Source organism: Schistocerca cancellata, chromosome 9, assembly GCF_023864275.1.
Source record: "Schistocerca cancellata isolate TAMUIC-IGC-003103 chromosome 9, iqSchCanc2.1, whole genome shotgun sequence".
NCBI classification, from domain to species: domain Eukaryota; kingdom Metazoa; phylum Arthropoda; class Insecta; order Orthoptera; family Acrididae; genus Schistocerca; species Schistocerca cancellata.
Genome location: NC_064634.1, coordinates 495,896,510 through 495,923,344, shown reverse-complemented (window position 1 = coordinate 495,923,344; position 26,835 = coordinate 495,896,510). Strand labels below are relative to the sequence as shown.

The following is a 26,835-nucleotide window of genomic DNA, read 5'->3' as shown; positions in this document are numbered from 1 at the left end:
TTTATATGTCCACCGTATTTTTTTCTCTGCATGACTTCATTTGTATCTTTTGTGTTTCTCTGCGGCCCAAGAGCGGCGTAGTATGCTGCTGCTGGCCTGCCTGTACACAGGTTTCAAAATAACGATAAAGAAAAAAAAATTAAATTGTCCTGTGGTGTCTCTCCTGCTCCAAGTCGTCCCGTTTGACGTCCTACCCCCCTTAAGTTCTACGAGAGTACTTTATTTTATCGTAGAAAGTTATAAAGAAAAAAGTGAAAGGTTCCCAAAATATAGCAGTTTTTCAGTCTTTCTGGGACCCTCCTCCGTTAGCTGACGGTTCTCGTGGTGTAAAACTAGTAATGTAGACAACTTGGTAGACCTTCCACGGGGTGCGCGACAGGGCAATGACGCGGCGCTGTGTCGGCAGGGAGCTGCTGGAGCACGCGAACATCACGTTCAACGAGAACGGCACGCTGAGCACATCGCCGCGACACCCGCTGCTGTGGGCGCCCGACCACAACCCGGTGCGCCGCGAGGACGACCTGCTCGTGCTGCCCCACATCGCCCTCATGGTGAGTCGCCAGCGACTCCCCTATCCATCTAGTGTCTGCATTGATGCCAAATCCTCTCCTGTGCCAATGAGTAGTGAAAACAAAAGACGGCTAGAACTAATCACGAATGCCTGTGTGCGTTACACCAGCAACATTCGCCGATATGATCATGTTAGTGCTTCATACTGCGAGCTAGGGTGGCTGCGGCCGGACAGATGGCGTAACTACCACACTCTGTGTGCGCAAGCACCTCAGTACCTTGCTTCCTGTCATGCCATCATCATCGAAACACGAGGTCTCTCTTATTTGGTATCCTAACTGTGCCCACTCACAAAACAAAAACTTTTGCAAACTCCTTCTCAGTTGCCGCTGTCCGCCTCTGGAACAAACTGCCCCTTACCTTGCGCAAAATTTAGTCTCCTGCTGCTTTTAAGAAGAAGTTGAAGCATTTCCTATCATCCTCATAAAGTTCTCCACAAAATTAATGTACAAGGCCAAACCTCTCATCTGTCAAAGCTAGCGTCTCCTATCTTGCTCCTGAGATGCCTTCCTCTTCATCTATCTCTATTAGCCACGCAATCTTCTTTTCCTTTATATTTCCTTAATTATGTTTCATCATGTCTCTCTATTCTTCTCCTCCCTTCACCATCAGTCTCCCTCATACTCCCCGCCGCTAGCACTCCTATCCTAAATCTGTCTCTTCAATAATGTCTAATTATAACAGTACCTATGATCTACGAATATAAACTCTATATGTATGTATTTTTCCAGGTGTGCCTTTGTAATTGTTTATTTCACTTTTGGTACTAGATATGGTTTAACATGCCTACTAAAACATATGAATGTTAAATAAGTAGAATGCCTGGTTAGATGTAAGAGAGGGCCTGATGGCCCTAATCTTGCCAGGTTAAATAAATCAATAAATAAATTAAAAAAAAAAAAAAAATTCTCTTCACCTCACAACGAGACCACGCGGCAATCGGATTATTCTAATTGTGGTACGTCAAGTTCGGAACTCAGGCATCAATAACACAAAACCGTTAGATACAACTCTCAAAAACTATTGATAAAATCGACTGTGAACTTTTCCGACCACTCTAATTACCGAAAAGTAAAGTCGATTCTTCAACAGGCAGCTCGGCTCTGTGAGAGTTGGCAGTCTGGGTGCGCTTCCTGGCTGTGGTAAACTTTAAATATTGGCGCCTTTCTACAATCATTTCACTGAATATATGAAATACAAAAAGAAAATTAATTTGTATTCTTTTTATTCAAACAATCTTTGTTGACAATCCTTTATAAAAGATCGGTAACTAGGAATTTACGTTTGCGATCTTTTGTGTGCGATATGTGATTCGAAATAAGGCGGCGCGCATTTTTCACAAAAATCGCATTTACATACCCATTAGGGAGCAGCCGCTGATCAGCTGGAGCTTTATCACCATCTAACTGATGGCCAGTGTGTCCACATTTGCCACGGATAACAGCAGCATGTTATGGAAGCAGTGAGGCTTTGGTAGGTCACTGGAGGGAGTTGGCATCACATCTACACACACAAGTCACTGGTTTTGTTGTGGCCTTCAGTCCTGAGACTGGTTTGATGCAGCTCTCCATGCTACTCTATCCTGTGCAAGCTTCATCATCTCCCAGTACCTATGCAACCTACATCCTTCTGAATTTAATGTATTCATATCTTGGTCTCCCTCATCGATTTTTACCCTCCACGCTGCCCTCCAATACTAAATTTGTTATCCCTTGATGCCTCACAACATTCCCTACCAACCGATCCCTTCTTCTAGTCAAGTTGTGCCACAAACTTCTCCCCAATCCTATTCAATACTTCCTCATTATTTATGTGATCTACCCATCTAATCTTCAGCATTCTTCTGTAACACCACATTTCGAAAGCTTCTATTCTCTTCTTCTATACACTATTTATCGTCCATGTTTCACTTCCATACATGGCTACACTCCATACAAATACTTTCAGAAACGACTTCCTGACACTTAAATCTATACTCGATGTTAACAAATTTCTCTTCTTCAGAAACGCTTTCCTTGCCATTGCCAGTCTACATTTTATATCCTCTCTACTTCGACCATCATCAGTTATTTTGCTCCCCAAATAGCAAAACTCCTTCACTACTTTGTGTCTCATTTCCTAATCTAATTCCCTCAGCGTCACCCGACTTAATTCGACTACATTCCATTATCCTCGTTTTGCTTTTGTTGATGTTCATCTTATATCCTCCTTTCAAGCCACTATTTATTCCGTTCAACTGCTTTTCCAAGTCATTTGCTGTCTCTGACAGAATTACAATGTCATCGGCGAACCTCAAAGTTTTTTATTTCTTCTCCATGGACTTTAATACCTACTCCGAACTTTTCTTTCGTTTCCTTTACTGCTTGCTCAATATACAGATTGAATAACATCGGGGCAGGCTACAACCCTGTTTCACTCCCTTCCCAACCACTGCTGCCCGTTCATGCCCCTCGACTCTTATAACTGCCAGCTGGTTTCTGTACAAATTGTAAATAGCCTTTCGCTCCCTGTATTTTACCCCTGCCACCTTCAGCATTTGAAAGAGAGTATTCCAATCAATATTGTCAAAAGCTTTCTCTAAGTCTACAAATGCTAGAAACGTAGGTTTGCCTTTTCTTAATCTTTCTTCTAAGATAAGTCGTAACGTCAGTATTGCATCGCGTGTTCCAATATTTCTACGGAATCCAAACTGATCTTCCCCAAGGTCGGCTACTACCAGTTTTTCCACTAGTCTGTAAAGAATTCGTGTTAGTCTTTTGCAGCTGTGACTTATTAAACTGATAGTTCGGTAATTTTCACATCTGTCAACACCTTCTTTCTTTGGGATTGGAATTATTATATTCTTCTTGAAGCCTGAGGGTATTTCGCCTGTCTCATACATCTTGCTCACCAGGATTGGCTCTCCCAAGGCCGACAGTAGTTCTAATTGAGTGTTGTCTACTCCCGGGGCCTTGTTTCGACTCAGGTCTTTCAGTGCTCTGTCAAAGTCTTCACAGAGTATCATATCTCCCATTTCATCTTCATCTACAAGTCACTTAATTCCTGTAAATTCTGGGAGGGGAGGCGATGAGCCACGTTCAACCTCATCCCAGATGTGTTTGATCGGTTTCCGATATGGCGATTAGGGGGCCATCACATCAATTGGAATTCGCCACTGTGTTCCTCGAACCACCCCATCATAGTCCTAGCCTTGTGACATGGCGCATTATCTTACTGAAAAATGCCACTGCTATCGGGAATCATGATCATCATAAAGAGGTATACGTAGTCTGCAACGAATGTACGATACTCGCCGTGCGGGGTTAGCCGAGCGGTCTAGGGCGCTACAGTCATGGACTGGGCGGCTGGTCCCGGCGGAGATTAGAGTCCTCCCTCGGGCATGGGTGTGTTTGTTTGTCCTTAGGATAATTTAGTTTAAGTAGTGTGTAAGCTTAGGGACTGATGACCTAAGCAGTTAAGTCCCATAAGATTTCACACACATTTGAACATTTTTTGTACGATACTCCTTGGCCGGCATGGAGCCTTGCACGAGATCCATTGATCCCATAGAAGCCCACGTGAATGCTCCCGAGAGCATAATTGAGCCTTCGCCGGCTTTTCTCCGTCCCACACTACAGGTGTCAAGGACCTGTTACGCTGGAAGACGACAGATTCGAGCCCTCTCATCGGCACGATGAAGAAGGTATCGGGATTCATCAGACCATGCAACACTCTGCCACTGCGCCAACGTCTAGCGCCGATTGTCAGTCGTAGTTGCCGATGTCGTGGTGTTAACACTGACACATGCATAAGTCATCGGCTGCGGAGGCCAGTCATTAGGAGTGTTCGGTGCACTGCGTGTTCGGACACACCTGTACTCTGCCCAGCTTTAAAGTCTGATGATGTTAGTTGCGTCACAGTTCACCGCCTGTCCTGTTTTACCAGTCTGCCGAGCCTACACCTCACACATCTGTAATCAGGTATCGCATGCAACATCACGACGTCTGGATATACACTCCTGGAAATGGAAAAAAGAACACATTGACACCGGTGTGTCAATACATACTTGCTCCAGACACTGCGAGAGGGCTGTACAAGCAATGATCACACGCACGGCACAGCGGACACACCAGGAACCGCGGTGTTGGCCGTCGAATGGCGCTAGCTGCGCAGCATTTGTGCACCGCCGCCGTCAGTGTCAGCCAGTTTGCCGTGGCATACGGAGCTCCATCGCAGTCTTTAACACTGGTAGCATGCCGCGACAGCGTGGACGTGAACCGTATGTGCAGTTGACGGACTTTGAGCGAGGGTGTATAGTGGGCATGCGGGAGGCCGGGTGGAATTACCGCCGAATTGCTCAACACGTGGGGCGTGAGGTCTCCACAGTACATCGATGTTGTCGCCAGTGGTCGGCGGAAGGTGCACGTGCCCGTCGACCTGGGACCGGACCGCAGCGACGCACGGATGCACGCCAAGACCGTAGGATCCTACGCAGTGCCGTAGGGGACCGCACCGCCACTTCCCAGCAAATTAGGAACACTGTTGCTCCTGGGGTATCGGCGAGGACCATTCGCAACCGTCTCCATGAAGCTGGGCTACGGTCCCGCACACCGTTAGGCCGTCTTCCGCTCACGCCCCAACATCGTGCAGCCCGCCTCCAGTGGTGTCGCGACAGGCGTGAATGGAGGGACGAATGGAGACGTGTCGTCTTCAGCGATGAGAGTCGCTTCTGCCTTGGTGCCAATGATGGTCGTATGCGTGTTTGGCGCCGTGCAGGTGAGCGCCACAATCAGGACTGCATACGACCGAGGCACACAGGGCCAACACCCGGCATCATGGTGTGGGGAGCGATCTCCTACACTGGCCGTACACCACTGGTGATCGTCGAGGGGACACTGAATAGTGCACTGTACATCCAAACCGTCATCGAACCCATCGTTCTACCATTCCTAGACCGGCAAGGGAACTTGCTGTTCCAACAGGACAATGCACGTCCGCATGTATCCCGTGCCACCCAACGTGCTCTAGAAGGTGTAAGTCAACTACCCTGGCCAGCAAGATCTCCGGATCTGTCCCCCATTGAGCATGTTTGGGACTGGATGAAGCGTCGTCTCACGCGGTCTGCACGTCCAGCACGAACGCTGGTCCAACTGAGGCGCCAGGTGGAAATGGCATGGCAAGCCGTTCCACAGGACTACATCCAGCATCTCTACGATCGTCTCCATGGGAGAATAGCAGCCTGCATTGCTGCGAAAGGTGGATATACACTGTACTAGTGCCGACATTGTGCATGCTCTGTTGCCTGTGTCTATGTGCCTGTGGTTCTGTCAGTGTGATCATGTGATGTATCTGACCCCAGGAATGTGTCAATAAAGTTTCCCCTTCCTGGGACAATGAATTCACGGTGTTCTTATTTCAATTTCCAGGAGTGTAGTTTCAACTCCGTTTCGCCACGTGTTGAAGACACTCGCCATAGCACTTCTCAAACACCAGACTCCTCGTGCTGTATCCTAATTGCTCGCGCCGAGCCTCTGGGTCATCACAATCTGGTTCAAAAATGGCACTGAGCATCTACTACTGGATTACCAGGAAATATTCCAGTCACAGTCCGTTTGAAGCAGTACTCCCCTAGATTGAAGATGGTATGGTTGCTGTTGTATTCAATCCCGATGCAATTTCAGTGTTTTATCGTCAATGTGAATGTCAGAGTGTTAGAGTAAACCAGCAGTGATCGATCGGAAACTACTACTGGATTCATAGGAAAGGTTCCACTCACAGACCGTTTAAAGCAGTGCTCCGGTGGACACATGTCGGCATGGTGGCTATTGTATTCAATCCCGATGCTATTACTGTGTATCATCGTCAGTTGGAAGGTCCATGAGCACAGTTTGGATTCCGTAGAAATATTTGAACAGGTGAGGCAATACTGACCCTACGACTTATTTTAGAAGCTAGATTAAGAAAAGGCAAACCTAAGTTTCTAGCATTTGTAGACTTAGAGAAAGCTTTTGACAGTGTTGACTGGAATACTCTCTTTCAAACTCTAAAGGTGGCAGGGGTAAAATACAGGGAGCGAAAGGCTATTTACAATTTGTACAGAAACCAGCTGGCAGTTATAAGAGTCGAGGGACATGAAAGGGAAGCAGTGGTTGGGAAGGGAGTGAGACAGGGTTGTAACCTATCCCCCATGTTATTCAATCTGTATATTGAACAAGCAGTAAAGGAAACAAAAGAAAAATTCGGAGTAGGTACTAAAATCCATGGAGAAGAAATAAAAACTTTGACGTTCGCCGATGACGTAATTCTGTCAGAGACAGTAAAGGACTTGGAAGAGCAGTTGAACGGAATGGACAGTGTCTTGAAACGAGGATATAAGATGAACATCAACAAAAGAAAAACGAGGATAATGGAATGTAGTCGAATTAAGTCGGGTGACGCTGAGGGAATTAGATTAGGAAATGAGACACAAAGTAGTGAAGGAGTTTTGCTATTTGGGGAGCAAAATAACTGATGATGGTCGAAGTAGAGAGGATATAAAATGTAGACTGGCAATGGCAAAGAAAGCGTTTCTGAAGATGAGAAATTTGTTAACATCGAGTATAGATTTAAGTGTCAGGAAGTCATTTCTGAAAGTATTTGTATGGAGTGTAGCCATGTATGGAAGTGAAACATGGACGATAAATAGTTTATAGAAGAAGAGAATAGAAGCTTTCAAAATGTGGTGTTACAGAAGAATGCTGAAGATTAGATGGGTAGATCACATAACTAATAAGGAGGTATTGAATAGAATTGGGGAGAAGAGGAGTTCGTGGCACAACTTGACAAGAAGGGACCAGTTGGTAGGACATGTTCTGAGGCATCAAGGGATAACAAATTTAGTATTGGAGGGCAGCGTGGAGGGTAAAAATCGTAGAGGGAGACCAAGAGATGAATACGCTAAGCAGATTCAGAAGGATGTAGGCTGCAGTACGTACTGGGAGATGAAGAAGCTTGCACAGGATTGAGTAGCATGGAGAGCTGCATCAAACCAGTCTCAGGACTGAAGACCACAACAACAACAACATTTGAAACAAGATTTATATAAATTTTACAATGTGGAATAATGGTAGGCACGCCATAAAAGTTTTAACAAATTGCTTCAAGTGCTGCTGATGGCTGAACAATCCATTTTTATATCATATGATGCTGTCATGAGGACTTATGGGTTTATATAAAGTTAATGAATGGTTAGTATATTTCCTAAATTAATGGCTCATAGATAACAGGCTTTGTTAATGAGCATGTATAGTAAACCTACTTAATCCTGTGACTCAATCAGGTAAGGAAATATATATAATGATTAATTAGCTTAAAAAGATCTTTGCTTCAAACAATTGTTCCCCTGCTGAGCACAACTATCGTCACCCAGTTTCTGTTTTTAATACATTCCAACCCAACCATTTCCTCCATTAGCGGTATCTGGAGCTCTGATCTCCTGTGGACAGAGATCTCCCACAGAAGACTACATCCTATCACAAACACTCTGTAAAACTATGTTTTCTCAGTAACTTCACAAGAACGTTTTGCCCTTCTGGTCCTTAAAATCAGTTTGCTGCAGAATTATAGAACACATGCTGAGTTTGAATATTATAAATTTTGTAGAGAGCAAAAAGCTCAAGTCCACAAATCAGCACAGCTTTAAAAAAACATCATTCATGTAAAACACAGCTTGCTCTTTTCTCTCATGCAAACTGCAAACTTGAGATGAAGGGCAGCAGGATGATTTCAAATTTCTAGATTTCTGAAAAGGCTATGATGCAGTAGCCCACTGCAGATTTTTAACAAAGGTATGTGCATATGGAACAGGCTCCCAGATATGTGACTGGCTCAAAGACTTCTTAAGTAATAAAACCCAGTATGTTCTCCTTGATGCTGAGATTTCATTTGACCCAGGGTAATACCAGGAGTGCCCCACAGAAGTGTGATAAGACCGTTGCTATTTTCTACATACATAAATGATCTGGCAGACAGGGTTGCAGCACTCTACTGTTGTTTGCTGATGATGCTGTGGTATACAGGAAAGTATTGAAGATAAGTGACTGTAGGTTGATATAAAATGACCTAGGCAAAATTTCTAGTTGGTGTGGTGAATGGCGGCTGGCTCTTAATGAGGAAAAATGTAAATTAATGTGGATGAGTAGGAAAAAGAAACCGGTAACATTCAGATATAATCCTGCTTGATGCAGTCACAGCATTTACATATCTGAGCATAATGTTGTGAAGTGATATGAAATAGAATGAGCGTGTAAGGATTGTAGTAGGGAAGACAAATGATCAACTTCGGTTTATTGGGAGAATTTTAGGAAAGTGTGGTTCATCCGTAAAAGAGACCACATATAGGATGCTAGTGTGACCTATTCTTGAGTACTGCTAGAGTGTTTGGGATCCACAGAAGGTTCAATTGAAACAAAACAGCGAAGCAATTCGGAGGTGAGTAGTTAGATTTGTTACAGGTGGGTTCCATCAGCATGCAAGTGTTACTGATATGCTTCAGGAGCTCAAGTGGGAATCCCTGGAAGGAAGACGACATTCATTTCAAAGAACACTACCAAGAAAGTTTACAGAAACAGCAATTGAAGCTGATTGTAGAATGATACTGCTGCTGCCAACATACATTTTTTGTAAGGACCACAAAGATAAGATTCAAGAAATTAGGGCTCATGTGCACGTGTATAGACAGTCGTTTTTCCCTCATTCTATCTGTGAGTGCAACAGGAAAGGAAACAACCAGTTGTGGTACAGGGTACCCTCCACCACACACCGTACAGTCGCTTTCAGTGTATGTACATAGATACAGATGTTGGTGTAACTAATATTCTCATGTTCTTGCCCACTCCTTCCTTTTCCTTTCTTCCTGCCTTGAAAATTCTATACAGTTACTGATTAATTATCTTGCAATGTTGTACCCCCATCCTTGATGGTTATCAACTTGTATTTTTTTGGATGGTGTCTTCCTCTTGAGATGAGTCAATTGTGGTAACAGAGTTGAGCTGCATGGCATCTTGTTGAGATGTCATGGAATTCTTTTAACAGTACAACCCATATCTTGTGCTAATTGTGACAGTAGATTCTGTACAAATTTTCTAATTCTCTCATATGTGTCTGCGGGATTTGAACTTGGATGGTACACTGAGATATACATCAACTGTGTCCTGTGCCTCCTCGTAATTGTTTTTCATCACTCCCATTTAAACTGAAGTCCATTACCTGAGATTATCTTAACTACACACCCTATTTGTACCAAGAAGTCAGTGTACATTGTCTTTGATACAGTGAGTGCAGTAGCCCTACTTAATGGTGTGAGTATGACCAATTTAGATGTGAGTTCAACTACTAGTATGGACCAAAAGCCACACTATGTCACAAGATTTGGTCCCATTAAGTCTTCTGCTGTGACTGATGCAACTTATTGGGTGCAATAGGATAGAGCAGCACTTAAATTGTCTGTGTACTTCGTTTTGCCTTGTGACATGCTTTGCTAGTGGAGAGATATTTCTTATCCTAAGTTTCATGTTATTAAAGTGGAATAAGTTTTACAATTTCATAAATCATTTCTTCATCCCAAAATGCACATAGCTGAGGTGTGTATACCATATTACTTTATTATTTCTTCTGGTATTCAAAGGGCCGACAGTGAGTCAGTCACCTCTTCCAGCAAAAATGGATTCTCTTCCTAACTAAATAAAATAGTCTGATATTGACTTCTCCTCTATTTCACCATTTCTCCTTTAGCCCTACGAGTGCTATATTCTGCATTGAAATAGTGATGAAGTTCTCAGAGGACATTTTCTCAGATGGAATAAAACGAGAATCTCCAATGTCCTCTCTGACTCTTCCATCTGGCTCACTAATGAGCATGAGAATGCATCGTGTGTGTGTGTGTGTGTGTGTGTGTGTGTGTGTGTGTGTGTGTGTGTGTGTGTTTGTTTGTTTTTCACTTCTGGTTTTGTGTCCAAAGAATAAATAGCTGGACTTCTTAAAGCCCCAAACCACAGTAAAGCCTTGATCTCAGTCACTGGGTAGTTCTTGTCATGCTTTGATAGCACACAGTACCACATGCTGTTGTCTTCTTCACTCTCTCTCTCTCTCTCTCTCTCTCTCTATATATATATATATATATATATATATATATATATATATATTCCTCAATGTCCTGGAATATGGTGACTCTGATTCCCATCTTGACTAAATCAGTAGCCATGCAAAAATTAGTGTTCTGTTTGATCCTTCCAAGTTTCTTTTGCAATTAACAGGTCATCCATATGACAGGATGCCATTAAGCCCATGAATAAACATAACCAAATATTTGTTTTGGCTGAAGGGGAGTCATCAGAATTGATAGTAAAGCTGTGTATTTGTGGCAAAATGGATGTCCTCCTATCTGCTAGAAGCTTAATCTGAGATCAATCAACTAGAAGACTTTCACCCTATAAAATCTCTGAAATAGTTCTTCTAGTTTCTCCGGCTTGTCCATCTATGGCAGCATGATTGTGTTGGTCTGTCTGGAATCTAACAAAGGACTTATAGATCTGTCCTTGTGGATTTTCGTATACATAAATTGCATGTTGAATCACACCTTCATGTAACATGCATCATATTTCTTGTGCTATTTTTCCTCTGTATGCAAGTTGTATTGTGCAAGTCAGTACAAATAACTTGCTGTGTTACCTCACATTGAATTTATATTGAAAACTGTTGACTGCTCCTGTCTTTTGTAGTAATGATTGTTGATTAATATTTCCATCATTTCCCCTCTATTGTCTGCACTGACGATAGTAATACCTACAGCTCACTGCCTGAGTAATTGTGTGTTAAGATGACTGCCTGCATATGGGCATGCTGTTTCCAATGAGAGAAATATACTTTGAACCTTGCTTGTTTTTGATATCAATTAACTGAAGTGTGGATAATTTTTGAGTTATTGTAGTGTGTATTAGTTTACAAGTAGTCACTAGAATTATTATTTTTTTTTTTTTGTTATTTTGTTAATTTCAAGTGACAGATTCTCCAAGAAGACCCTGAGGTTAATAGTTTGTTGGTGTAATTTCAGCATACCTTGTATCTGCTGTATACATTGTCCACCAGAATCATAAATATTTTAGTTACTCCTAGTAAAACTGTGAAAGAAAATTCTACAAGGATTTAAATAGTAAGTTATCATTCAATATTAAACTAACAATAATTGGATGTGTCTAAATAGTGAACACACAAACTTCATGCTAATTGGATTACATAATAAATTATTATAAGTGTTAATAATACTACTGCTGTATAACAACATCCCTGATTATTTAAAGCTATAATCTTGGATTTCTACTGTCATAATGTGATTGATTGTTACACCATGCATAGTAAACTTTCAACCTATTTCTCAGTATCTCTTACTAAGTGTAACAGTGTGCCACATTTTCCAAAGTACTGTTCCATAAGTTGCAATCAGCTGCCCAACAAATCTGTGCAAAATTTAAAAGGCAAATTATCCATACATGTTAATGAGTGTACCTTAGTAGCTGTATTCAGCCTGTCAGAATGATATGCCTCTCACTACACTGCCTTTTTTCACACAGAGTATTACACACGTAATGAAAGACTCTTCATTCTTCATGAAAATGGGGCTGAATCTTGTGATTGGAAATACCAAATCACAGCCTCTGGTGCGGATGACGGCACGTGAGTTCATGTTTGGCTACGAGAGCACACTGACTACGCTTGGCAATACATTGATGCCTTCTTGGATCTACTTTGAAAAAGTTGGCCTTGTCGACCGGGTAAGTTACTGACACAGACAGACAGACAGACACAGAGAGAGAGAGAGAGAGAGAGAGAGAGAGAGAGAGAGAGAGAGAGAGTCAAATTTTCTTGTGTTTAATTTTTGGTGTGTTTGGCATTGTTTTGTAATATCTGAGATATTAGGCTGATAATATCAGGCTATAGACAGGGAAGAATGATGAGTACCTGAAAATATGTAATACAGCAAGAATAACAATTGCTAAAATAATAATAATAAGTGCATTGGGAAAAAGCAGAATGAAAATCTGAAAGAAGTGGAAGAGTCACTGGGGAAAAAAGCTACAGGTGATGAAGATTATGACAAGTGACCATAAAGAGAGAAACCCTTTGTGAAAGGCATGATAGCAACCTGAAAGTATGCAAGTTTCTCAAAAATTGCTGAACATAGAAACTTTCACAGAAATTTTAACTCTGAATTACCACAGGGAGAACAGTTGAGGTCAAAAAGCCACCAGAATGAAATCAAAGATCAGTAAGACTATACCTAATGATATCGTCTGAACTGAAAAACTTACAAGAGGTGGTCTGGTGACAGGGGGTAATATATACAAAACAATAGACTTCTGCTTGGAATGGCTAGAAGAAGCACTCATTCTGGTAGTGTACTATAATATATAGGTGACAAAGATATTGCACAACTGCAGAAGTATTTCCTTACTGCATGTATGTTTATGAAATTCAAGGGATGTTACAAATATTTTATTATCATTAGCGTGCCTGAGTGGAAGTAAATGCACTAAATATGACCCATTATATCAAGATGCTGGCAAACAATGTGTCGTACATTCTGGCTCATAGGCTGGTGTGTTTCTGCTGCTGCCTGTGCTGACATCCAGCTACCACTCTGTGCTGCTCCATTAGATAACACAGACATATTTCTTACAGCAGTTCAAGCTGCCTCACAATGGCCTCTCCTATGCAGATTAACTTGCTTTCTTTGTGTATGCACCTTAAGTTCAAGTGGGTGATTATGTAAATGGATTCCAGTTCCTCAAAAGTTTGACAAGTTAACTTACAACAGAGTAGTGAACCACTTCTCTGAAACTAAAGTTGTAATTACAGCTCAGTTTGGTGTCTGCAAAGGTTTCTCTAATGACTAAAAATGGTGCAAGATCATGTATTCATACATTGAATAAATGTAACATATGTAGGAGAATAAATCCACTGCTGTAAAACTACACCAGTGATGAAAAGACTGTTGGAAACAGTCTCTACCAAAAGTATCTAAGAGTAAACATCCAAATCAACCTCGAGCGGAATCCCTACATAAAACAAATTGCTGAAAAAGTAGATGCCAGACCGATATTCATAGGAAAAATTTTAAGGAAATGTAACTTGTGCAGGATAAAGTGGCTAGCTAAACAAATGTTAGACTGATTCTTGAATATTGCTCAACATACTGGTATGATCCATACCAGGTAGGATTAATAGAAAAGTTAGAGAAGACCCAACAAAGAGTGATGCATTTCATCACAAGATCACGTAATCAGTGTGAGAGTGTTACAGAAATGTGCAACAAACTCCAATGGCAGATGCTACAAGAGAAGCATTGTGCATCAGGTAGAGGCTTACTACGAAAGTCCACGACATTACATTCTGGGAAGAGCTGGGCAACATACTATTTCCTCTCATATATGTCTCATAAAATGATCACGATGAGAAAAATACAGAAATTAAGAGTTGATATGGAGGTCTCCTGACAAGTGTTCTTTCCACATACCATTTTCAACTGCACAAGATATAGACATATTGATTTCAAGCATTTACAGGTTGCTAGCCTGCAACAGCTGATTGCCATGGTGGGCTGCCACCTTTGAGCCTCCCAATCAAGGTGTTACACATGGGGAGGGAATGTTATTTCCTACAATTCCCTTTGTGTACTCAGCTGTCAGAGCCTCATTTGTGGTAATAGGCTCCACCACAGGAAGGGGAAGTTGACACAGCAGAGGCTGTCTGAGTCACACCAACACTATTAATCACTGCTACAATTTATAAGAATATTTGGACTTGTTTTACATATATAATGCTATTGTTTGTATTAAAGAATTCTTGAGTTTGCCAATATGTAGGCAGGTGAGAGTGTTCTGTGGAAAATGACATAAATGCTTGTGTCACTGTAGTGTTTTAAGAGGAGTAATATGGCCTTTTTTGAAGTAGCTTTTTTGTGTCCTAATAAACATATATAATCATGCACAGAGTAGTCTAGAAGTAAGACTCATTATCATCAGCATGAGTAGATTAAATGTAGCCAAAATTTGTAGTATAGTTTCAAGAAACAAATTTCAAATCCTTGAAGGCTCTATGTTATGACAATTACAGAACAGAATGTGTGAATGAATGAATAGTGAAAATGCTGCCTGAGAAGAGAGTTCTGGTGTAACATACCACTCTGTTTACAGATGTACGACTTCTCAGGTGACACAGCAACAATCTTCACAGGGTCAAAACATCTGGGGAAGGCAGGCTTAATTGACACATACCGTGGCTCGCAGCACCTGCCACATTGGCATGGAGATCACTGCAGCAGTGTTGTGGGTGCCAGTGACGCTTCCAAATTTCCATCACTCATCAATCCCAATGACACATTGCTCATGTATCGCAAGTCTGTGTGTCGTGCAATGCCCATGGTGAGTCATAACTCTGTATTTATGATTTTATTTGTTTTCTGGTTACTGCTAAATACGTAGCTAAAAATTGTATTTTTCACTGAATCGGAGTAAAAAAGAACACCTTACTAAGTGATGGAGCAGACATTTGAAATTTCCTGAAAATGTACCATTATTCTCCCTTCTTTGTGTTTAACTCTTTTCAAGGTGTCAGTGCTTTGAAAAATAAAATAGTTTCATGTGTTTTACTCAACCCCTGTCCTTCAGCCCTGATTGTTGCTAATAACTTTCAATAATCTACTTATTATTTCTAATATATTTCTCTCAGTTAGAGTCTATAGCTCCCTCCATTATAATATTAGGAGAAAAAATTGTTGTAATATGAGAAATTTATTCCCATAAATCACGAGAAAACCTTTGAAGTTCTGACACCCTCATCTGCCTAGTAACCACCTCGGTTTTAGTCCAATGAGGTATCATATCCCACATATTCCTGAATGAGGTTTCAATAAAACCAGGCTTTCTTAACAAAACTTGAAAATAAAAAAATTTAAAAATGTCATTCAAAGGTTTTGTGAAATATTTTGTATAAAAGTAAAACATTTTACAAAACATTTGACGAATTTTTCTTTTTCAGAATAATAATTTTTTCCTCCTATGAATTCGTTTTGTAAGTGGCAGGTAAGACAAGACACCCTGCAGAATAACATTAAATGCTGTCTCTGAAAACTGACTAGAACAGATAGTACAGAAGCCTACTCATCATGGAAATATGTTGGAGTTAATGGCAATGAACAGACTTGACTTCTTTGAGGATGTTCACATTGGAACTGGTATCTTTGCCCATGAGGTAGTTTCAGCAAAAATAACCAAATCACAAAGGGCAGTGAAAGCATGTAGAAAGATTTCAGTAAACTAGGTAAACTGAAGTAGTATTGTATCTCAGTAAAGAGATGTAAGCATTCAGCTCTGGATGGGAGCATGCAGAGGAATTGTCGCTCAAGCTATGATGCAATGGAGAGATATGAAGAATATATTATTTATTTTTATTTATTTATTCAGCCATTTGATGTATTGCAATTGATACATGTTGTATCATTAAATGAAGACCTGGATATTTTTTATATTTACTGTGCTTCTCCACAGTTCTGTTCCTTATAATGAAATGGATTCAAAGCGTATACAGTAAAATATTTTAAAGAGTTCAATACCAACTATGTCAGCTGACTTCCATAATGCATAGCAGACTGAATTTAATTTACCACTTGCACTTTTGATTTGCTCTGTCTATGTTAATTTATCATAAAGGTGGTGACCCAAAAATGTTACAAAGATACTTGCTCAAGTTTATTGATTTTTAGCTCTACTTCTTCTGTGTTAGTTAACTGCTTTTAAGGCTTATGATGCTGCTTTTTTAAGGTAAATTGGTAAAAACAAAACCCATTATAGGATCACTTTGTTGTCTGTTGTCTGTCCTACTGTAAAAACACTCTTTCTCAGGAATGGGTAGGAATTTGTGCCACATCCTATAGTCTACGTTTCCATGGTAATGTAAAATATTTAAGTTTCTATGTCAATACAGTCAAAAGATATAGCCATTTATGTCACACAGTTTGATATTTTGCAGTATAGATATCGATAACAAGCAAAAATCATTGAAATTCTCAATTCCTGGGATGAATGAACTGTCTATATACATAATTAAGTTTTATATATGGATGATTTCTGTTCTTTTGAACATAAAAGTCAAAGAACATAGACACCATTCCTGTATAACATTTATATATTTCACACAGAGTTATGATATTTCAGTGTGGATGCACAATAATACCTAAATCCTTGTGGGAATATAGCTAGGCAGCAAGCATGTGGGTTAATTGACAGGGGTCATTTCTCTCTAGCTGGCGGCATATGAAGATATGGGTCAGGCAGGGGATGAACTTGGACAGCTGAAGTGGCTGAGGCAATTACTTGCATAAAGCGGGAAATGCACATTCGACCCTCTGCCTGTCACAAATTTTCATCTGCACCATTGAGTTCACTCAGTGCTCCGATGCAGCTAAATGTGAGACATTTCTTTCATCATAATTATGTTTGTACACCATCCTTGTTGCTCTTATCTGAATTTGTGTAATTTAGCATCAGTTTTCAGTTTCTAAAGCAGTTATCTTGCCTAACTAAAACTCTTTTAGCTCAATGTGTAGCTCTTCCAGATCCATCCCCTCAATAAAAACATAGGTATCATCTGAAAATATGATGGATTTTTGTTGTATTTCATCAGGAACATTCCTAATATATTCTAAGGAAAGTAGTTGCCCTCTAACATTTCCCTGGAGCACACTGTTTAGGATGTTCCCCATCTTTGAGTAATATTTATTACCCTCCTCGTGTAATATTTCTACTTCTGATAGTGTTCATTAAGTATGATTTTATCAGACTGAAAGCAGTGTCTTGCTCTCACAGAATTTTATGTCTTCAAGAAGAATCATATGATTAACTAAATAAAAAGCTTTTGTGAAGGGTTGCAGAATACACCATTTGTTAATTCTTCCTTGTGCAGTGTTTGTAGTGTATAATCAACAAATCTTTGGGCCACTGAAGTAGTAGATTCTTTTTAAAAAGTAAAAGGGGGGCGGGGGGGGGGGGGATATTCCATGATATAAGGATGTTTATTAATCTATTTCACAGAAAATGTTCAAAGATTTTTTATATATAATCCTAACTGTAGTTTTCAGGTGCCATACAACCACCTTCTTTGTACAGTGGTAACACCCTAACTGTTTATGAACTCTGAGTACAGTCCTCCTGTGATGTCTTTATTAATCATGTTGCTCAGGGTTTTAAAAATAAAATTGGGTGACAGTTTGATAGTCTTATTTGAGATACCATTGATGTCTTGGATCATGTCTTTCAACTAATTTATGATTATCATGACTTCTTTACCACTTACAGGAAACAAATATATGGAATTTCTTAGTGGACTTTTTCTCTAGTAAAACATTTAGTGGTATAGCAGTTGTTGTAAGAGGTGACATATTCTTTGTTAGATTTATGCATACATTTATTAAAGTAGTCATTAGATGCTTTGGCAATAGTTTTCAAGTTTGTTCATGAAGAATTGCTCACATGATTTCCTTGGGGCTACCACTTTTGTGTATCCCTTGTTCCATTCCTGAATTCATGTTCATCTATACTGTTTTTGCCTTGTTGTCTGAGTTTATGATGAACTTTTCAATATGTATTTTCAATGTGCAATTTGATTTTGGTGTGGTTTTTTATATTCCTTATAGTACAATTCTAGACAAGCAGTTAGTTTTATGTTTACTGTTGTTCAAAACAGTGATACCCTTTGTAATTCATTTTTTTCATCTTTTCTTACTTATTACGCATCTATTTTTGATGGGAATGCCTCCTCAGTACATTCACAATATCTAGTTGTGAAGAAGCTAGAACTGTTTACACTGCCTTTGTCACTTGTGAAGTCTTGTTAGCCAGATTGTGGATTGAAGGTACTTACATTGTCATTCATTGTTGGTATTTAATATAGGATTTCTTAGGCTTCACTTTTTTTTTCTTCTGAGATGACTAGATATCAGAAGTCAGGGAATTTTCAGCCATTGTTGTATAGCTATCTGCCTGAATCTGAGTGATGGGATAATCTATAACAGTAGTTATGTTTCTAGTAATTCTATTATGGTTATTGACTCTGTAAGGCATATTATATGAGATTTATGTTGAGCAAAGATCTTCTTTCAATTTTGGTACCTTAATATGACCAATTTTAAAATCACAATATATTCTTATTTTGTAGTTACTGCTGCAACTGCTAACTGCATTTAGCATGCTATCCATTTTTTCCCAAAACTATCTTAGAACTACTGCTAGGTGAATTGTAAACATTAACCATTATATACCTTTTATTCTAATTAAAATTTCAATTGCTAAACACTAAAAATCTTTTTCAATACTGACATATTATGAAAAAGATAGATTGATATTCCTTGTACAATGGAGATGTTAGGTCACAGACAGGTTATGAAAACACTGCTTGCTATATAAGTGAGCTTTTGGTCAAAATGCCTTTTTTGACATACAATACATACACATATTCATGCAAGAACTACTCACATACAAATGGCCACTGTCTGACCATTGGGGCTGGACACAGCACTCAGCAACCACAGACATGTGTGTGTGAACCGTGCTTCAATGAAAAAAAGAGGGAAACATTCCACGTGGGAAAAATATATCTAAAAACAAAGATAATGTGACTTACCAAACGAAAGTGCTAGCATATTGATAGACACACAAACACACACACAAAATTTCAAGCTTTCGCAACCCACGGTTGCTTCATCAGGAAAGAGGGAAGAAGAGGGAAAGACGAAAGGATGTGGGTTTTAAGGGAGAGGGTAAGGAGTCGTTGCAATCCCAGGAGTGGAAAGACTTACCTTAGGGGGAAAAGGGGACAGGTATAAACTCGCAGGCGCGCGTGCGCGCACACGCAAATCCCTTACATATGTCTGCCTCTGTCTGTATATGTGCGCATGGATATGTGTGTACGTGCGCGAGTGTATACCTGTCCCTTTTTCCCCCTAAGGTAAGTCTTTCCACTCCCAGGATTTGAATGACTCCTTACCCTCTCCCCTAAAACCCACATCCTTTCATCTTTCCCTCTCCTTCCCTCTTTCCTGATGAAGCAACCGTTGGTTAGCTTGAATTTTGTGTGTATGTTTGTGTGTTTTTTTATTGTCTATCTACCAGCACTTTCCCGTTTGGTAAGTCACAGAACAAAGATGATGAGACTTACCAAACAAAAGTGCTGGCAGGTCGATAGACACACAACAAACACAAACATACACACAAAATACTAGCTTTCACAACCAACAGCTGCTTCATCAGGAAAGAGGGAAGGAGAGGGAAAGACGAAAGGATGTGGGTTTTAAGGGAAAGGGTAAGGAGTCATTCCAATCCCGGGAGCGGAAAGACTTACCTTAGGGGGGAAAAAGGGCGGGTATACACTCGCACGCGCGCACACACACACATATTCATCCACACATATACAGACACAAGCAGACATATTAAAAGGCAAAGAGTTTGGGCAGAGATGTCAGTCGAGGCAGAAGTGCAGAGGCAAAGATGTTGTTGAATGACAGGTGAGGTATGAGTGGCGGCAACTTGAAATTAGCAGAGATTGAGGCCTGGTGGATAATGGGAAGAGAGGATATATTGAAGGGCAAGTTACCATCTCCGGAGTTCAGGTAGGTTGGTGTTAGTGGGAAGTATCCAGATAACCCTGACGGTGTAACACTGTGCCAAGATGTGCTGGCCGTGCACCAAGGTATGTTTAGCCACAGGGTGATCCTCATTACCAACAAACACTGTCTGCCTGTGTCCAGTCATGCGAATGGACAGTTTGTTGCTGGTCATTCCCACATAGAAGGCTTCACAGTGTAGGCAGGTCAGTTGGTAAATCATGTGGGTGCTTTCACACGTGGCTCTGCCTTTGATCGTGTACACCTTCCGGGTTACAGGACTGGAGTAGGTGGTGGTGGGAGGGTGCATGGGACAGGTTTTACACCGGGGCGGTTACAAGGGTAGGAGCCAGAGGGTAGGGAAGGTGGTTTGGGGATTTCATAGGGATGAACTAAGAGGTTACAAAGGTTAGGTGGACGGCGGAAAGACACTCTTGGTGGAGTGGGGAGGATTTCATGAAGGATGGATCTCATTTCAGGGCAGGATTTGAGGAAGTCGTATCCCTGCTGGAGAGCCACATTCAGAGTCTGATCCAGTCCCGGAAAGTATCCTGTCACAAGTGGGGCACTTTTGTGGTTCTTCTGAGGGAGGTTCTGGGTTTGAGGGGGTGAGGAAGTGGCTCTGGTTATTTGCTTCTGTACCAGGTCAGGAGGGTAGTTGCGGGATGCGAAAGCTGTTATCAGGTTGTTGGTGTAATGGTTCAGGGATTCCGGACTGGAGCAGATTCATTTGCCACGAAGACCTAGGCTATAGGGAAGGGACCGTTTGATGTGGAATGGGTGGCAGCTATCATAATGGAGGTACTGTTGCTTGTTGGTGGGTTTGATGTGGACGGACGTGTGAAGCTGGCCATTGGACAGGTGGAGGTCAACGTCAAGGAAAGTGGCATGGGATTTGGAGTAGGACCAGGTGAACCTGATGGAGCCAAAGGAGTTGAGGTTGGAGAGGAAATTCTGGAGTTCTTCTTCACTGTGAGTCCAGATCATGAAGATGTCATCAATAAATCTGTACCAAACTTTGGGTTGGCAGGCCTGGGTAACCAAGAAGGCTTCCTCTAAGTGACCCATGAATAGGTTGGCGTATGAGGGGGCTATCCTGGTACCCATGACTGTTCCCTTTAATTGCTGGTATGTCTGGCCTTCAAAAGGGAAGAAGTTGTGGGTCAGGATGAAGCTGGCTAAGGTAATGAGGAAAGAGGTTTTAGGTAGGGTGGCAGGTGGTCGGTGTGAAAGGAAGTGCTCCATCGCAGTGAGGCCCTGGACGTGCGGAATATTTGTGTATAAGGATGTGGCACCAATGGTTACAAGGATGGCTTCCGGGGGTAACAGATTGGGTAAGGATTCCAGGCGTTCGAGAAAGTGGTTGGTGTCTTTGATGAAGGATGGGAGATTGCATGTAATGGGTTGAAGGTGTTGATCTATGTAGGCAGAGATACGTTCTGTGGGGGCTTGGTAACCAGTTACAATGGGGCAGCCGGGATGATTGGGTTTGTGAATTTTAGGTAGAAGGTAGAAGGTAGGGATGTGAGGTGTCAGTGGGGTCAGGACGTTGATGGAGTCAGGTGAAAGTTTTGTAGGAGGCCTAATGTTCTGAGGATTCCTTGAAGCTCTGCCTGGACATCAGGAATGGGATTACCTTGGCAAACTTCCATATATTCTTCCGGCGGACAAGGGTTCCACGACCATGGTACTTGATCGTCGGGAGTATGTGGCTGAGGAACTGCGTCAGCTTTCAGACAACACCACATACAAAGTTTGCCAAGGTAATCCCATTCCTGATGTCCAGGCAGAGCTTCAAGGAATCCTCAGAACCTTAGGCCCCCTACAAAACCTTTCTCCTGACCCCACTGACACCTCGCACCCCTATCTTCTACTTTCTTCCTAAATTCACAAACCCAATCATCCCGGCCACCCCATTATAGTTGGTTACCAAGCCCCCACAGAACGTATCTCTGCCTACGTAGGTCAACACCTTCAACCCATTACATGCAGTCTCCCATCCTTCATCAAAGACACCAACCACTTTCTCGAACGCCTGGAACCCTTACCCAATCTGTTACCCCCGGAAACCATCCTTGTAACCATTGGTGCCACGTCCTTATACACAAATATTCCACACGTCCAGGGCCTCGCTGCGATGGAGCACTTCCTTTCACACCGACCACCTGCCACCCTACCTAAAACCTCCTTCCTCATTACCTTAGCCAGCTTCATCCTGACCCACAACGTCACACTTTTGAAGGCCAGATATACCAGCAATTAAAGGGAACAGCCATGGGTACCAGGATGGCCCCCTCGTATGCCAACCTATTCATGGGTCACTTAGAGGAAGCCTTCTTGGTTACCCAGCCCTGCCAACCCAAAGTTTGGTACAGGTTTATTGATGACATCTTCATAATCTGGACTCACAGTGAAAAAGAACTCCAGAATTTCCTCTCCAACCTCAACTCCTTTGGTTCCATCAGATTCACCTGGTCCTACTCCAAATCCCATGCCACTTTCCTTGACGTTGACCTCCACCTGTTCAATGGCCAGCTTCACACGTCCGTCCACATCAAACCCACCAACAAGCAACAGTACCTCCATTATGATAGCTGCCACCCATTCCACATCAAACGGTCCCTTCCCTACAGCCTAGGTCTTCGTGGCAAACGAATCTGCTCCAGTCCGGAATCCCTGGACCATTACACAAACAACCTGATAACAGCTTTCGCATCCCGCAACTACCCTCCTGACCTAGTACAGAAGCAAATAACCAGAGCCACTTCCTCACCCCCTCAAACCCAGAACCTCCCTCAGAAGAACCACAAAAGTGCCTCACTTGTGACAGGATACTTTCCGGGACTGGATCAGACTCTGAATGTGGCTCCCCAGCAGGGATACGACTTCCTCAAATCCTGCCCTGGAATGAGATCCATCCTTCATGAAATCCTCCCCACTCCACCAAGAGTGTCTTTCCGCTGTCCACCTAACCTTCGTAACCTCTTAGTTCATCCCTATGAAATCCCCAAACCACCTTCCCTACCCTCTGGCTCCTACCCTTGTAACCGCCCCCGGTGTAAAACCTGTCCCATGCACCCTCCCACCACCACCTACTCCAGTCCTGTAACCCGGAAGGTGTACACGATCAAAGGCAGAGCCACGTGTGAAAGCACCCACATGATTTACCAACTGACCTGCCTACACTGTGACGCATTCTATGTGGGAATGACCAGCAACAAACTGTCCATTCGCATGACTGGACACAGGCAGGCAGTGTTTGTTGGTAATGAGGATCACCCTGTGGCTAAACATGCCTTGGTGCACGGCCAGCACATCTTGGCACAGTGTTGCACCATCCGGGTTATCCGGATACTTCCCACTAACACCAACCTATCCGAACTCCGGAGATGGTAACTTGCCCTTCAATATATCCTCTCTTCCCGTTATCCACCAGGCCTCAATCTCCGCTAATTTCAAGTTGCCGCCACTCATACCTCATCTGTCATTCAACAACATCTTTGCCTCTGCACTTCCGCCTCGACTGACATCTCTGCCCAAACTCTTTGCCTTTTAATATGTCTGCTTGTGTCTGTAATATGTGTGGATGGATATGTGTGTGTGTGTGTGTGTGTGTGTGTGTGTGTGTGTGTGTGTGGGAGCGCGCGCGCGCGAGTGTATACCCGTCCTTTTTTCCCCCTAAGGTAAGTCTTTCCGCTCCCGGGATTGGAATAACTCCTTACCCTCTCCCTTAAAACCCACATCCTTTCGTCTTTCCCTCTCCTTCCCTCTTTCCTGATGAAGCAGCCGTTGGTTGCGAAAGACATGTCTGCTTGTGTCTGTGTATATGCGGATGGATATGTGTGTGTGTGTGCGAGTGTATACCTGTCCTTTTTTCCCCCTAAGGTAAGTCTTTCCGCTCCCGGGATTGGAATGACTTCTTACTCTCTCCCTTAAAACCCATATCCTTTTGTCTTTCCTTCTCCTTCCCTCTTTTCTGACGAGGCAACCGTTGGTTGTGAAAGCTAGAATTTTGTGTGTATGTTTGTGTTTGTTTGTGTGTCTATCGACCTGCCAGCGCTTTTGTTTGGTAAGTCTCATCATCTTTCTTTTAAATATATATATATATATATATATATATATATATATATATATATATATATATATATATATATATATTTTTTTTTTTTTTTTTTTTTTTTAAAAAAAACAAAGATGTGACTTACCAAAAGAAAGCGTTGGCAGGTTGATAGACACACAAACGTACATACAAAATTCTATATTGTATATATCTCCATCTATATCTGTCCCTATACTCTGCAAATGACAATGAGGTACATGGCAGATGGTGTGCCCCATTGTACCAGTTATTGGGCTTTCTTCTTGTTTATTTCATGTATGGAGCATGGGAAGAATGACTGCTTGAAAGCCTCCATGCCTGCAGTAATTACTCCAATTTTATCCTTGTGATTCGTATGTGAGTGATACGCAAGGAGTTATGGTATATCCCTAGTGTATTTATTTAAAGTCAGTTTTTGAAACTTTGTTAATAGACTTTCTACGAATAGTTTACATGTGTCTTAAAGAGTATGTCAGTTCAGTTCCTTCAGTATCTTTGTCACACTCTCCCACATATTAAACAAACCTGTGAGTACCTGTGCTGCCCTTCTCTGTATGTGTTCAATATCCTCTGTTAATCCTATCTCATACGTGTCGCACAAACTTGAGCAATATTCTAGGATGGGACACATGAGTGATTTGTAAGCAATCTCTTTCGTAGACTGATTGCACTTCCCCAGTATTCTACCAATAAACTGAAGTCTACCACCTGCTTCACCCATGACTGAACCTATGTGATCATTTCATTTCATATCACTACAAAGTGTTACAGCCAGGTATTTGTATAAGTTGGTCAATTACAACAGTTACTTATTTATGTTATAGTCTTAGGATATGACATTTTTTGTTTTGTGAAGTGCAAAATTTTACACATCTGAACATTTAGAGCAAGTTGCCAATTTTTAGACCACAATGAAATCTTATCAAGATCTGACTGAATATTTACGCAGCTTCTCTCAGATTGTAATTCATTATAAATAATTGGATCATCTACAAAAAGGGATATGTTACTGCTAATATTGTCTGTAAGGTCATACATACACAACATGAACAGCAAGGGTCCCAACACACTTCCTTGAGGTATACTCAGAGTTACTTCTACATATGTCGATGACTCGCCATCCAAGATAACATGCTGTGTCCTCCCTACCAAAAAGTCCTCAAACCAGTCACAAATTTCACTTGATATCCACACACACACACACACACACACACACACACACACACACACACACACACACACACACACACACACGCGTGCTCCCAGGTATGCACATATATTATAGTCTGACCTACAAAAATTTGTTGCTAGTGAACATTTCTGTATGTTACACAGTAGCATTTCCTGTTTTTGAGACCATTGTTCATTAAAACACACCACTGTAACTTTTCTGCAGCACCCAATATTGCATCTATACTGAAAATTTTACACTTTTAAAGATGAAATATTTTAGTGTGTGAGTGACAGTCCCTATCTGGTTGTTTTGACTGTGGTATGTATGTTCACAAAAATTATTTATGGACAACATATGGGTGGTAGCATTATCCTTCATCTTGGCTGCTGTAGTGGCTGTGACTGCAATTTTAGTGATGTTAGGGCTCATTGGTGGTACTGCAGGAACGAGTGATGTTGCCTTTTCAATGCAAACCACTTCATCAATTGCATTTATTTTACCTTCTCATGTATTAGTGTTTATCCCATCTAAATGATCCTTACCTGTCATCAGTGTATTCAATTTCAGATCAAGCCAGGATACCAGATAGCTTATGCTTCCTATGAAGGTTATTTGTGTGTTCCATTAACTGGGAACTAATCTGAGCTTTTCTTGCATTATTGAGATGAAGTCAATGCTGTTCTTTCTATCAGAGAAGTCTAGAATAATGAATGACACACCTGGATAAGATTTAGTACTTCTCTGATACATTCAGTTTGTTTTCCTGATTTATTCTTTCAAGCAAGGTGTTTCCATTAGGTCATATCTATATCAGTTCTGTGTGTCATATATGACATGTGGGAAACACAGAGGTTATGATGAACTTGAACTCAGAGTACCAGGCACAGATTTATGGCTGCAACTAAGACATAAAATTTTACAAACTTAGTGCATGGAATGGCAGACTACTTTAACCCTCAACAAGTTGAGAGCATCCCAGGAGATCACCAAGGTGTGACATACTTCTCTCCAGGCCTCACAGAAAGATGCCATCATACTGTGCTGACTGTGTATTGGCCACTGCAGACTTACTCATGAGGATGTTTTGCATCAAGAGGATTTCCCTCCATGCAGCTGTTGTGTTCATCTCATGATAGCTTACATTCTCATAACATGTACACTACTCACTAATCAGAGATGAAACATCAACCAGTCTATTTCCCTACTCTGGACAGGACAGCAGCTTACAAAATCAAGTGGATTTTGTAGTAAAATTTTATGTATGTTAACATTCTGTCTCAGGAAAGGGTGTGGAGAAAGCTACAATGTGTACCACAACAGGTC

The 26,835-nt window shown here is 41.5% G+C and overlaps 1 protein-coding gene across 1 annotated transcript in view; it reads left to right on the top strand.

The window, feature by feature from the left end:
* Positions 1–26,835, top strand: part of LOC126100797 (scavenger receptor class B member 1-like) — a 224,877-nt gene that overhangs the window by 181,945 nt on the left and 16,097 nt on the right. The window contains exons 4-6 of the mRNA XM_049911421.1: positions 407–551; positions 12,156–12,356; positions 14,778–15,005. Of these exons, the coding sequence (XP_049767378.1) occupies positions 407–551; positions 12,156–12,356; positions 14,778–15,005 (574 nt within the window). The remainder of the gene's footprint in view (positions 1–406; positions 552–12,155; positions 12,357–14,777; positions 15,006–26,835) is intronic.